This window comes from Panthera pardus, unplaced genomic scaffold (assembly GCF_024362965.1).
Source record: "Panthera pardus isolate Hobbes unplaced genomic scaffold, ASM2436296v1 HiC_scaffold_3, whole genome shotgun sequence".
In the NCBI taxonomy this organism is placed as follows: domain Eukaryota; kingdom Metazoa; phylum Chordata; class Mammalia; order Carnivora; family Felidae; genus Panthera; species Panthera pardus.
In genome coordinates this window covers 26,999,130-27,013,457 of record NW_026526876.1, presented here as the reverse complement: position 1 = coordinate 27,013,457, position 14,328 = coordinate 26,999,130, and the positions used below count along the sequence as shown (strand labels likewise).

Here is a 14,328-nt window from a genome sequence, read left to right as displayed (position 1 = left end):
ATTATTTAAAAAAATAGAGCTTTTCTTTAGTTGAATTTGGTCCAAATTGGATCAAATGGGGTGTGATCTTCTAAGAAACGTCTTTCTCAGTAGTTTATCCAGAAGTATCGCTCAGAATACTTCGTATTATTAAAAATACTTCTCAGCTGGCTCTTCCCCTCCAAACACTTAATAAGACACTGCTTTGCCCATGAGGTGGCGCCATTCTCACATTCAGGACTAAACTGGACGCCTCCCGGGAACGCCCTCAATCACGGAAAGAGCAGGGGCGGCCACTACCACGCGCAGCTGTGTCTAGCTCAGCCCGTCCACGCACACTTAAAAGGTCACCACGAGGCTGGCTCCTTTAATATCAGAAACACACAAAGATGAATACAAAGAGGGAAAGAACATCGATTTACAGATTCTGGGAAGGTAGATTATAAACAACAGCAAAATCTCAGGGTCTCTAACACTCCAGGCCATTCAAAATATAAAAAGGCATTGTTTTACTTTAGAAAATAGCTCTGAAAGTTCACAAAAAATTTTTCTTAACCTATTGCAGGGCATTAGCTAAAATACAAATCCTGCAGAATCTGGATGGGAGAAAAAAGCTTTACCGATATTATGAAAATACTTACTATTATGAAATGTTTTCAAGGACTGTGAACTTGGCAGATGAGACCCCCAAGCACCAATACTTTTGGCCAAGGACACCTACTAGATGCAAATTCAATATATTTACAAGACGAAGTAGAAAAACCCTAACCACGTATCACAAATGTGCATTCTACTACTCGGACTATTGAAAGGAAAACAGCTATAATACGTGTATCTTATGGAATAGGAGGAGCCTGTCAGAGAATACTCGTAGAAAAGCAGCTTGTGAAATCCATTATATAAGAATGTATGTTTTTCAAAAATGCCTTTTGAAAGACTGAAGCTCTGTTAAGTTGATAAAACTATAAAATGCCTATTTATATGGTGGCAGAAATTGCCAAAGGCTTTGTTATTAAATGCACACACGAAACTAACAACTTCCTGGTCTGAGGATCCCCATAAAATTTACCTTTTTTTGGTACAATTTGGCAATGCCAATGGCTACAGAAAATATATCAACCAACCAACCAACCAACCAACCACTGTTTCATTAGAAACTGCACCAAATCCAATGTCAAAAACATTACTTTATTTTTCTAGGATGAAACGTCCTATTACGTACAAAAAGAATTGCTGTTTAGAATTTGCCACAATCTGTTAAAAACATAGCAATCTATTGCCTACAGGTAGGAAAGTTCTTGCCGCAACAAGTTTTAAATGATTAAGCCCATATATATCTATATCTATATATATATATATATATGAATAAATAGTACAGAAATACTGTGACGTGATGAGATGCAGAATAATTTTATAATTCATTAAACTGTAGGACTCTTGCATCAGCACAGTGCATACAACAGGTAACATTTTCTTGAAAAGTAAAAGGACAAAATAACCTGTAAATAACCTGTATTTGACTACTTCCGTGTTAGTATTTTAAGCAAAAACTGTTTCCACGTTTTCATATTGAGCAGTTAGTCTCCTTAAGTTTGTAAGCAGAGCTTTAAGTGACGTCCGTATGTACAAAAAGGAATGGGCTTCTTGAGATAAAATGAACCCAGAACACCTGCACACCTGAGTCTGTAATAAGGAAGAACTGGGAACTGGAGCCACCTCTTTCTTTTAAGAAACTAAGGTCTGGGAAAGGCTTTGCATAGCAGGGTGATATTAAACAGAAGGAAACTTTAAAAACATTAGACAAATTCCAGAAACTGGTAGGACAAAGCTAATGCGCATTAGTGCAAAATCTAGTAAAATTTTTGCAAAGCTCCACAAACCACCTACGGCAGATGTTACAGAAGCGATTATTACAACACAGTAACACAACGTGGAAGGGTAGAACCCCGAAAGGAAAAATCTGCAAAGTCTACCTTCCTCTGTTGTTTCCATCTTTTCCCATACTTGCTCACACTACTTTTTGTGAGGAAAAAAACAAACGAAAAACCCCCCAAACCCAGACAACTCAACCGATAAACAAAAAATACAAAAAGGATCATGTCCTCTAAAAAACGCCCTTCATAAAATAGAAGTAGCTGTCCGTAACTGCTGATTCGCCTGGTATGATATAATGTACACATGAGGGCAATGTGTATTCTGCCACATTACCTCTTTCATTAGTATGATCAATTGATACAACAGGATTAGCACCCCTGAAGATTTTTCTTGGATGTAGTGACAGTGGGCTGGGAATTCTAAAACGAAGGGCCACTATCATCCTGGAGAAACTCAAGTACAATGAAGTTCGTCGGCCTTTTGTTTACCTTGCGGCCCTCCCTTTCCCCTCAAAGGCTTACAGATAATCATTAGCGCACATTCAAAGACACCATCTGTGGGAGAAAAATGATCTCCATTTATTTTGTTTCATATACATCCATAGTTGAATTTTAATACAAAAAGAAAAAAAATTAGAATCTGACAAATGTTTACAAACAAGATACCTTCAAATAGATTTTACTCAGTTTAGCCTGGTGCAGAGTAAATGACAAATTGTACTGTTATATTCAAGGCAACAGAGTCTGTAGTCCAGGACCACTTAGCCCAACCTTTATGCAAGCTTAATTTTTATCTACCAAGAACAATAAACTCATTGTTGATTCCCAGTTGTGTGTGTGTGTGTGTGTGTGTGTGTGTGTGTGTGTGTGTGTGTCTGTGTGCACATGTGTACATAGCAGCTCCTTTCATAGAAAGAAAAGACATCTAGAGGTCGTCTTGTACTTTTACCTACAGGAATCATGATAAGATACAGAATGGATTACATGTAACCGGGGCTGGATTTTATAAGAAAAAATAATTAGCTGACAAATGAGGGCAGCAATAAAAAAGCGTCTTTTTTGCAACAATAAATAAATACAGTCAAAAGTTTTCTGTGAGACTAAACCAGCTTCTTCACTGAAGAGCAGACGTGGCATTTCCATGGAGTTACACTTGACCCCATATTATCTTTTTTTCTTGCTTTCTTTTTTCTTTTTTTTTTCTCAATAAACAAAGTTTTCCCGCTTCTGCCACAATAGTAAAACCATTTGATCTTGACAAGATAATGGTGTCGTTGACTTTGCTTTTCCCTTGTCCGTTGGACAAAATTGGCCAAGAATATAATTGGACTGTTATGACCAATAAAAACGAAGTTTAGGTCAAGTCTTGTCAGGATAACCTGACTAAAAACATCTGGCTCCTTAATTTAAAATAGTTCAGACAACCAGATTCTTGCTGTGTTTTATGTTAGGTTAACACGCTGAACTTTAAGAAGCTGTAGACTGCAGTTTGTTGTTATGAGACCTACAGAATACAGAAAAAAGGGAACAATTAAGCACCCTTCATTTTTGAAAACAATGATGCTTTATGTGGATGCCAAGGTCAGTCTGTCTGGGGGAAGAAGCAGCCATGTTCTTTCATTTACCCTTGGCAAGCAAATATATGAGAACAAGTAAGAAACTGTTAACCTACAATAGAAATTTTCACTGTACACTGAAACATGATAGTTCACTGGAAAAAGCCATTATTAAAATATATATATATATATATATTCATCTAATAAAGATTATACATTTTTAGCCAATGGGACAGATAGAAACATTTACAGAGGCATTACCATTGTGGTAAAGGTGTGCGTGTGCGCGCGCGCGCGTGTGTGTGTGTCTGTGTGTGTGTGTGTGTGTGTGTGTGTGTGTGTACGTACATGCTTATTTACATTGATTCGGGGAATATGAAGAAAAAATTATATTAAAAAAAAAAAAAGAAATAGCAGTATTAAAATCACATTTTTCTATTGAAGTCCAGAAAGTCTCCTCTCTAGTTTCACAGTTTTATTCACAACTTTCGTTAGTAAAAACCACACTCCTGCACAGCCGCCAGGACTAAGTCAGAGTGCGGTCTACTGCAGCAGTGTGGATAAATACAGCATTCCAGGAGTTTACAATTCTTAAGTACATTGTTCAACATGGCCGCTAGAATAAACCATTTACTACTGTACATATATTTTTAACATTAAAACATTAAATTAACTAGTATGAACTTTGTGGGGGGGCAATTTTGAATTAGGTAATCACGTGGAACAATAAAAGAAAGAGTGACCCCAACATCCAGTTCTGATTCCAGTTAAAAATTCAGACTAAAGATATCAGAATCTGTAAGAAAAGAAAGAACATGGATGGTATAAATGATGAATTGTAACAAAGCACAGTAATGAAAATAATGTGCGAACAATGCTAGAGATCATAAATTAAAAATGGGGAAAATATGGCAATGGAAATACTGGAAACCCATAAATCAATCCCATTTCAATGAATGGCTACATGTAGGTTTCATTCTTAAATGCCTTAAATCTGGAAAGCAACAAAAAAATTCCTTAAAATCTCCTCCCATTTCATCTTATAGAATTGAGCAAACTTGTCGATTTGCTCCCACGTTCCTTAATGAAGATTATGTGAACTCAAATAAAATAAAAAGCTGCAAAAAATAAACGGGTGACAAGCTCTCGTAAGTGGCCCCTGTACTGTGCGGACCCAGCCCCTGGACCCCCTCCTTTCCCCAATTTCTTTGTTTCGCCACAAGCCCGCAGATGCTTTCTCCTCCTTCATCGGCAGCTGCTACCATTCCCACTCTGGGTTCTGCCTGCAAGCCTGGCATGGCAGCAGGGTGGGATTCAAATCCCCCAGTTTCCACCTCACAGTTACTAGCAAAGGCTAAAGCCTTTCCAATTAAAAAAGGGCAACTATAGAAATTTAACTGGAGGGATAACTGCAAGAGGTGCAAATAAAAAAGCAGGGAGAGACTGAAACTAAGTTGTGGTCCTCTTATCCCAATATTTACTCAACCTGAAGCCAAGGCTCCCTAGGATCAATTACTTTGAACTGCAGTTCGTCGGCAGGTAGATTTCTCATGCTGCTATTTCTCGTTTAAGCAACTTCATATTGCTTAAATCCTGCTACGGCAAATGATAACTAAGCTCACATAACCATTTTCCCACCTCTCTTCTTGAATCCAACTTTTACTTCCAATTTTAAATTAAATCTAAATGTGCTTTGTCTACAGGTTGATTCTAAAAGCTGAACATCAACGCACTGTTTACATTATTGTAACTATGTAAATATTTTTCTCCTTGTGCCACCTACTCCTTTGCTAAGAGGGCATTCTTAGCATTCCTACACGACTTTATGGTTTTCATGGGATCTTGAATTGCCTTCCATTTTTTCCTTCTTGCATTCTTAAACTAGTAATTATCTAATGTATGAACCATTTCTCCCGCCAGACACCTTCCTCTTGAGAATGCTCCATTCTCCTGCTCCAGTTTGGACTCCCTGCTGCATTAGCCTGCTGTACCAACGTCGTCATGAGTTAGAGTGATTCATATTATTTTCCTGAACCGCTTGTTTCTTGGATCCAAGATCTTTTGTTTTCTTGAGTTATTTTGCTAGTGCACGTCGTAAAATAACTTGCAAAGAAAGGATTCACGGGAAGGAGTCCCTTTATGAGTCCTTCCGTGACTGAAAGTGGATTTGTTCTGCTCCTGCACTTGATTGTTTGGCTGGACACAGAATCGTAGGTTGAAAATCATTTTTCCTCAAACTTTTAGACGTATTCCTCCAAAGTCTTCCGGCGTTCCATGTTGTCAGAGAAAAATCTGATACCCGTCTAATTCTTGTTGCTTTATAGGTTGTCTGTTTTATCTTCTTTAGAAACGCTGAGAAAAACTTCTTTTATCCTTGGCATCTGGAAATTTTACAATGATGGATATGTGGGATGGGCTTTTTCCCATTTGTCCAGCTGGCTTATATGTTTACCAACTGTCCTTATCATTCCATACCCCTCCCACCCCACAAGAATGAAGCCCCAGAGGGATTCAATATCTGACGCACAGCAGGGTCTCAATAACCATTTGATGAATGAATGAATCTGTTCTGCTTGAACTTGAAGTCTCGTGCCTCTCATCAGCTCAGGGAATTTTTCTTGTATTAGTCTTTTGATAATTTATTTTCCTCAGTCTTCTCTCTTCTTCTTTTCTGGAATTTCCATTAAGTGAGTACTGGAAATGCTACAATGCATTTTCTTCCTTTCACATTTTTCATCGACTTGTCTTTTTGTGCTTTACATTGAAAAAGTCCTTGATTTTAACTTTCACTGTTTACAGTAAGTTTAGTTTCTTTTCCAGCCACTCCTTCTAACTGTTCTTTATTCCTAATATCCTTTTCGCCATTTTGTAGATTCAAGATCCTTTTTTTTTTTTTTTTTTTAAAGTAAACTCTACTTGCAACGTGGGGCTGGAACTCATGACTCCAAGATCATGATCTACCAACTGAGCCAGCCAGGTGTCCCTAGATTCACTATCTCATAAAATTTCTCTTGGGACATGATTAGAGGCTTGGTTTTTTGTTTGTTTTTTTTAAGTTCTCTTTTATCTGTTCTGCTACACCCTGACCTTTCTCTTTTACGCTGCAAGCTTTCCTTACATATCTGGTCATCCCTGGCTATCTGTTCACACTGAAAGAGAGGAAGTTGAAGGACCAGAAAGGTGCCTGCGGAGCCCTATGTACCTGTGTAAGGCTGACTGGCAAGTGTTGCCTTCGATAAGGGTTTCTTAATTCCAACACTGCTGACATTTGGGGGCTGGATAATTCTTTGTTGGGGGCGGGGGCGGTCTGGTGCACGAGGACGTTTAGTCGCATCTCGTCAGCATTACTTCCCACCTCCGAGAGACCGACAAAAATGCCCCCAGGCATCGCTGAACATCCCGTGGGAAGTGTGGGGGTGGGCAAATTATCCCAGTCGAGGGCCACAGCTCCAGAGCGACGGGGCCGTGGACCCGACCAAACCTCAGGTCGGGGGACTTTACTCCGAGTCCAATTCTCTTCTGCCTCGTCCAGTTCTCTGCAGAAAGCTCACTCCATTTCTCCAGGGAAGAAACTCGTGTTCTTCCAGTGCTTCGGGCTGCCCGCACAGGGCTGTCTGGACACAGGTTACAAAGGGTGACTGGCCCGTATACAGATCTTTAACTCCTCTCTTGCCTTTTATTGTATTTTGGAGTCTTCGTGTTGGAGGCTTGCGGCAGGTGTACTGGGCAGCAAGCGGTCACCTCTGCTGAAGAGCCGGCTAACGGGCTGTGGCACCCCTGGCTTTGTCAGACGATCCTTTCATCTGCTTTCTGTCTTCTAGAATCTGTGGAGACCTCATCAGTAACATCTAGCATATTCTTCTCCTATTCTGAGTTTACCCCTTTTTATTCCTTCATTATTATTTTACGAGGGACTTTACCATATTGAGTAAGTCGTCCTCTCCCACTTTAGGTTCTACGGCTAATGGGCTAACAGATAGGAGAGGATACAAATGGGAGTTTCAGACATTCGGTAAACTCTCTTCGTTCTTGGTCTAGAGCCTGCCTACCTACCTGGTTTCCTTCCTTCCTCGCCTATACTTTTGATTCCCTGGGACACCTTGGCTAGGCTTGTCCTTCACTTTTAGTTTATGTAAACGGATTTTAAAATGCAGTTCTTGATCTACCTTGCTGCAGGACAAGGAGAGAGACAACACCCTGTGGATTTTCCTCAGAAGAAAATAACTAAGCTCAGCACTGATTCTTACACCTTGATATGCAGAGTTCACTAGATAACAGAGATGCCCAGGCCCCAGACCAGCCAAGATCTACCCAGTCCCAGTACCGAGGGAGGATCAAGCATGCAAGCTGGTGGATGGGGGATGATGGTGAGTAGTGAATATCAGGGCTACAAAGTGGTGGAAGTTATCACAGGAAAAGAGAACAGGGCCCTGTTGGAAAGAAGAAAGTCATGGGCTTGAGAAGGGGAGACTGAGGTTCAGAAACAAAAGGCACAAAGATGCTGTATCTGAACACCATGCAAAGTTGCTCACTGCTTCTGTGTTACCGGAGGTTCAAAGTAAAGGCCGGTGGACTTAAAGTCTAGTTTTGCTCACAGGAAAGATACCCAGAGAAATAAAACATTTTATGATTTCAAAGATATAGCAAGCATAAATTAAGGAGAAAGTGCTTAAATCCCCTTTCCTAGTCTTCTCCTTACTCTACCCTACAGAACAGTAATTTTTATGCTTTGGTAAACTCAGTAAGGGCAAGAGCTCTGTCTTGCTACTAAATTTTTATGTGCCCCATGGCATGTTTCTTTTTTAAATATAAATACATATTTATTTAAATATAAATATATATTTATTTATCAAGTAAACTCTACACCCAACATGGGGCTTGAACTCACTGCCCCGAGATCAAGAGTCGCACGCTCTTTCGACTGAGCCAGCCAGGTGCCCCTGCTCCGTGTGGCATTTGAGAGAGCATCTTGCATTCTATAAGCATCTGATAAGTGCTTTTTTATTAAAAAAAAAAACAAAAACAAAAAACCAAAAACTTTACTTTTCAGCAGATCACAAACTCAGCAACTTCTCGTTACTGAGTCTGTCCTCTTGTCCTTGGCAGTGTATTGTAATGCTAGAGTCTTGATTTTTTTTCTTTTTTAACGATTCTTGATTTCAAGGTTCAAATTTATCACAGACTGCACTCACTGGCTGATCTAGACAAAAACAGTAGGAAGAACTGGAGGAACTGGGTTAATTCAGAACACGGAACGCATCTGCTCACCTGCTAGCCTTGAATCCTTTCAATTTCTGTACAAAGAATGATTCAAGAACTTCTGCACATTGGTAAAAAGGCGAGTCGCTAGGATTGTAGTAACGACAGTTATCAAAAATTTTGGTCATGTCTGCCACAAATTCCGTCAGCTTTTCATAATACCGTCTTTGTACTCTTTCTTCCATGGTGGCGAGGTCTTAAAAACACAAAACAGAACATTTTTAAAGCTTTAAGGCAGTTCTAATGTGAATACTGCCCAAAGCTCTAATAAGAATATAGGTTTCCTGCCCCAGCAGCCCCTGAAACCAAGCTGATTCGCCACTGGGGACTGTTCAGCAATTCATGAAGAAAAAAGGAGCACTTCTCCAATTTTGGTTTTGATTGGGGGAGTCTAAAATATAAACCTTGGCTACTATTAAGAAGGTTCTTTTGATTTCAGTTAACGAGAGAACAGCTCTTCATTCAGTTGGGTTGAAATAAAGGAAACTACACCCACACGATCAATACACATCTAAGCACAATACATTTTTACATGCAAACAATTATGTGTATTACATGTACAAAGAGGAGGCAATCCAAAATTAAGACCGAAATATCTTTGGGGCTTTGTGATACCTGTATTAGATTTTAATACCATCATTTTGCTTTCTTTATTAATTTTTATTGTTACCTTATATTGGTGGCAAGTGACACTTTAACAATTTTTGTAATGGTTTCCTTTATTTTTGAGGGAGAGAGAGACAAGAGTGCAAGCTGGGGAGGGGCAGAGAGAGAGGGAGACACAGAATCCGAAGCAGGCTCCAGGCTCTGAACTGTCAGCACAGAGCCCGATGTGGGGCTCGAACTCATGCACGAGATCTTGACCTGAGCCGAAGTCGGACGATCAACCAACTGAGCCACTCAGGCACCCCAGTGACACTAATGTAACACTTAAGGTGGCAAGGATATAAAGTGTCCACTTAAAGGGAAAAATCTTAGCTGATATGAATAAAAATATTAGTATCTAACACTACAGGTAGTATGCAGAGAGGACTAAAATCATTCAACTGGGACAAAGGTAACTGTTTGGAATATACTGAGCTTAATCTTTTGAAATAACATTAGGTCCTGGGAGAAAGTTGTGTTTGAAGGAAAATTCCACATATGATCTCACATAAAAACCTGGGAGAATATGGGGCGTCTGGGTGGCTCAGTCAGCTAAGTGTCTGACTTTAGCTCAGGTCACGATCTCGTGGTTTGTGGGTTTGAGCCCCGCATTGGGCTCTGTGCTGACAGCTATGAGCCTGGAGTCTGCTTCAGATTCTGTGTTTCCCTCTCTCTCTCTATGCCCCTCCCCTGCTTGTGCTCTCTCTCTCTCAAAAATAAATAAACATTACAAAAATAAAAAAGAAAAAGGAAAAAAAAAACCTGGGAGAATAAAAAGCTGGTGATCTCATATCAATCTAGGTTTGACAGATTGAGAGATAATACAATTTCAAACTAAATTTCAGTGATTATTTTAGAATTTGAGAAAATGATTTTAAAGCCCAAGAATATCTAAGAAACATTTGAAAAATAAAAGTAAAAGGAGAGATTTTAATCTATCAGACATTAAACAAATATTATAAAGCTGTGGCAATGGAAAGTGTGGCATTATGTAGGGTGACACAAACGTTAACAAAACTATTCAAAACAGGAATAGACCTAATCATTTTCAGCAGAAGAATTTTATGTATGTCGAAGATGTCATGTCATATAAGCCGAGGAAGGAAAATTCATTAAGAAACTGGGTTGAGGTGATAAATGATTAGCTGAACTATAGGTGCCATTGACCAATCTGGACAAAATACCTGCTACGTGACTAGACTATACTTTAGCTAAACTTCTCTCTTTCCTCCAGAAGCCTTAGCTTTGACCTACTCTCATTGTAACAGACTCAGCCCTTCCTCCATAATCTCTCCTAGAAATAGGCTAATGCAGGGGGCCTGCCCCCAACCACACCACTATTATTCATGCTACTTGCCACATCCCATTCTTCCTAGCCTTGTTTACTCTTCCTTATAAAAGAAAAGCCCTTTTCTGCCTAGCCTTTGAGATGCCTACAGATCTTTGGTTGGCAGATTCTCCCTATTACAATTTCCCCACCTCCATTTATTGTAGTCATCTTCCAAACAAGGTCTGGGGTGCCTGGGTGGCTCAGTCTGTTGAGCATCTGACTTTGGTTCATGTCATGATCTCCCAGTTCCTGGGTCTGGGCCCTGTATCAGGCTCTGTGCTGACAGCTCAGGAGTCTGGAGCCTGCTTTGGATTCTGTGTTTCCCTCTCTGTGCCTTCCCCCATTCGTGCTCTCTCTCAAAAATAAATAAACCAAAAAAAAAAAAAAAAAAAAAAAAGAAAAAGAAAAAGAAAAGTAAAGAAAAAAGAAAGAAACTGGGTTGAGGCAATTGCCTCTACAGCTGAAGAAAAAATTCTTCACACTAATGCCAAAGTAATTCCAGCTGGATTAAAATTTAAGGACAACGATGAAAACCATAAGGAGGGCTAAAAGGACTACATCATAAATGTAATTAATCACTGAATTGTGCATACTAGGTAGTTATGTTATGTATATTTTGCCACATATGTGCACGCACGCATCTGTCTCTGGCAGTGTCTGTAGGGAGCAGAAAAATACAACCGCAAACATGCTTCCGGCCTCATGAAATCCCAAGCAAGACTTGGGCACGTCTATTGTGTGCAGGGTATGGAGGCTGTACAGAAGAGGGTAAACATCTGACACAACACATCATTCTTGCGCTTAAATTCTGTGTGCTTACCGTCTGGCTAACTTTAATAATGTATGTGAATAGTGCTTGGATGTTTTGTGATTCCAACTTAATTAGATATCCTTTAAAAAGAAAGTACCAGGAGAACATATATGTGAGTATTTATATACCTGGGGAAGCGCAAAAGACTAAAGGCATGACTCCAGAGGCAAAATTCGTAATGATTAATAGATTTAAATCCCAAAACATTAAAAATGATCATATGCCAAAAAAATCAATAAGAAGCTTTTAAAAAACTATTTTTGGGAGAGGCAGAGTGAGTGCGAGTGGGGAGGGGCAGACAGAGAGGAAGAGAGAGAATCCCAAGAAGGCCCTGCGCTGTCAGCATGGAGGCTGACACAGGGCCCGATCCCATGAACCGTGAGGATCACGACCTAAGCCGAAATCAAGAGTTGGACGCTCAACCGACTGAGCCACCCATGTGCATCAGTATGAAACATGACCCTGGTATATAAGGAGCCCTTAAGGAACACTGACAACAATATGAACATCCCAGAAACATTCTGTATGGGCAAAATACATAAATAGGAAACTCACATCAAGTTCAAACGGTAAGTACACAACACTAATTACTGAAGTCATGCAAAGCCAAAGAACCACATTCTTTGTCCAAATTGGCAGATATTTAAAATTAATACATCAGCCTATTTTCAACAATGACTCCAAGACAGAGAACGAGAGTGGTAGTACACTTCAAATTTTACTCTCTGCACCTCTGTAACATCTATACACCTAACATATTATTTTGAAATAATTATTTTCCAGAAAATATTTCCTATCAAAAGCACGATAATACTTAGGGTTTTCAAGAGTGGAGAGAGAAGGATACAGTCATACATTATTATTGGAAACGGGTTCAATGTGCTGAAGTGCAATTCAAAAATACCTATCAAAAACGTACGGAGTATAAATACCATTTGACCCAGAAATGCTAATTCTAGGAATTTCTCCTCAGAAAACAAACAAGTGCAGGCAAATGCATGAAAGAAGATATTCACAGAAGTGTTGTTTATAACAGCAAAAACTGCACACCACTGAAAACCCCATTAATAGAGAGGTGATTAAATACAGTATCTTAATTGCATACAATGAAAAACGATGTAGGTCTATACTATAGCTCATGTGAAAAAGGTACTGATAAATTTATAAAGTATGTTATAAAACAGGATTCATTCATATAACCCTGTTTCTGTTTAAAAAAATTTATTAGAGCTGCTGATCTTATTGGTTCCCTCCTTCTCTGAAAATAAACTATTTTTAATTAATTTATTTAAAAAAATTTTTTTAATGTTTATTTATTTTTGACAGGGACAGAGAGAGACTGAGTATGAGTGGGGGAGGGGCAGAGAGAGGGAGAGGGAGACACAGAATCCGAATCAGGCTCCAGGCTCTGAGCTGTCAGCACAGAGCCCGATGCAGGGCTTGAACTCATGAACCACGAGATCATGACCTGAGCTGAAGTCGGACGCTTAACCGACTAAGCCACCCAGGCGCCCCAAGCTATTTTCAATTTAGCCTGTATCTTCGCAGACATGTTTATGCATTTCTAAACACACTTATGTGCCCTTACAAAGTATATAATTGTTTGCTGCTTAAAACCTAGGTATTTTTCTGTAACTTTTATTTTTCTTTCAAGAGTATATGTCTTGGAGATCTATATTATCTCCATGTATATACCAAATCACAAGAGAATGTTTATCTTGATGGTTAATAAAGATGAAGGGGGGAAAAAAAACCCAGAAAACAATCCAGCTCTTTAAGAAAAGAATTTTGGTTAAATAAGTTAAAGTATATTCAATTCACAGACTACAGAAAGTCCTCGAAATCATGTTATTGAAGATTAACGGCACAGTGACGTGTTTGTCAAACAGAGGACAATATTTATTTATTTACTTATTTTTAAGTTTTAATTTTTTTTAGTAATCTCTGCACCCAACGTGGGGCTTAAACTCATGACCCTGAGATCAAAGGCGCATGCTTCCCCTACCGGGCCAGCCAGGCGCCCCTCAAACAAGATGATATGATCTCAATTTTCACACATACACACACATGCACATGCATGCACTCCAAAATGGGATTCAGTGAGGAAAAGATCCAGGTGCGTTCTATCTTTTCCTACTTTGTTTATTTCCTAGTTTTCTTATAATTGTGTTATGTTAAGAAGGAGAATTATCAGAGCGCCTGGGTGGCTCAGTCGGTGAAGCGTCCGACTCTTGATTTCAGCTCAGGTCATGATTTCACAGTTTGTGGGTTTGAGCCCCATGTCAGGCTCTGTGCTGACAGTGCGGGAGCCTGCTTGGGATTCTCTCTCTGTCTCTCTCTCTCCACCTCTCTCTCTCTGCCCCTCCCCTGCTCCTGCATGTGTGTGCTCTGTCGCTCTCTCTCAAAAATATAACTTAAAGGGGCGCCTGGGTGGCGCAGTCGGTTAAGCGTCCGACTTCAGCCAGGTCACGATCTCACGGTCCGTGAGTTCGAGCCCCGCGTCAGGCTCTGGGCTGATGGCTCAGAGCCTGGAGCCTGTTTCCGATTCTGTGTCTCCCTCTCTCTCTGTCCCTCCCCCGTTCATGCTCTGTCTCTCTCTGTCCCAAAAATAAATAAACGTTGAAAAAATATAACTTAAAAAAAAGCAGAGTTATCTATCATCTAAATAAATATCCCTAGATATTTCTCAAAAGAGATTACAGAGATGTAAAATATGTACAGGGAGTAGCGTCTTCTACCTTCAACACCAGACCGTTTAGCTGCCTTTTCAGACCGTTTTAGCTAAGCCCTCACGCCTACCTCCCCTTCAGGGTTTCCCCTCTTTGAACTAGTCATCAAACACAAACCCTTCCCGTTTCTTGAAACTGAAATACA

At 39.8% G+C, this 14,328-nt stretch overlaps 1 protein-coding gene across 13 annotated transcripts in view; it reads right to left on the bottom strand.

The window, feature by feature from the left end:
- Positions 1-1,148: 1,148 nt before the first annotated feature.
- BPTF (bromodomain PHD finger transcription factor) overlaps positions 1,149-14,328 on the bottom strand; it is a 146,627-nt gene continuing 133,447 nt past the window's right edge. For 12 of the 13 annotated variants that reach the window (XM_053892935.1, XM_019466481.2, XM_053892939.1 and 9 more), the window contains 2 exons: positions 8,678-8,864; positions 1,149-3,357 (listed from right to left, as the gene is read on the bottom strand). In XM_053892935.1, the coding sequence (XP_053748910.1) occupies positions 3,321-3,357; positions 8,678-8,864 (224 nt within the window). In that variant the 3' untranslated portion in view covers positions 1,149-3,320. Of the gene's footprint in view, positions 4,206-8,677; positions 8,865-14,328 lie in introns of all 13 variants that reach the window. The other variant, XM_053892932.1, reaches the window with a different exon arrangement.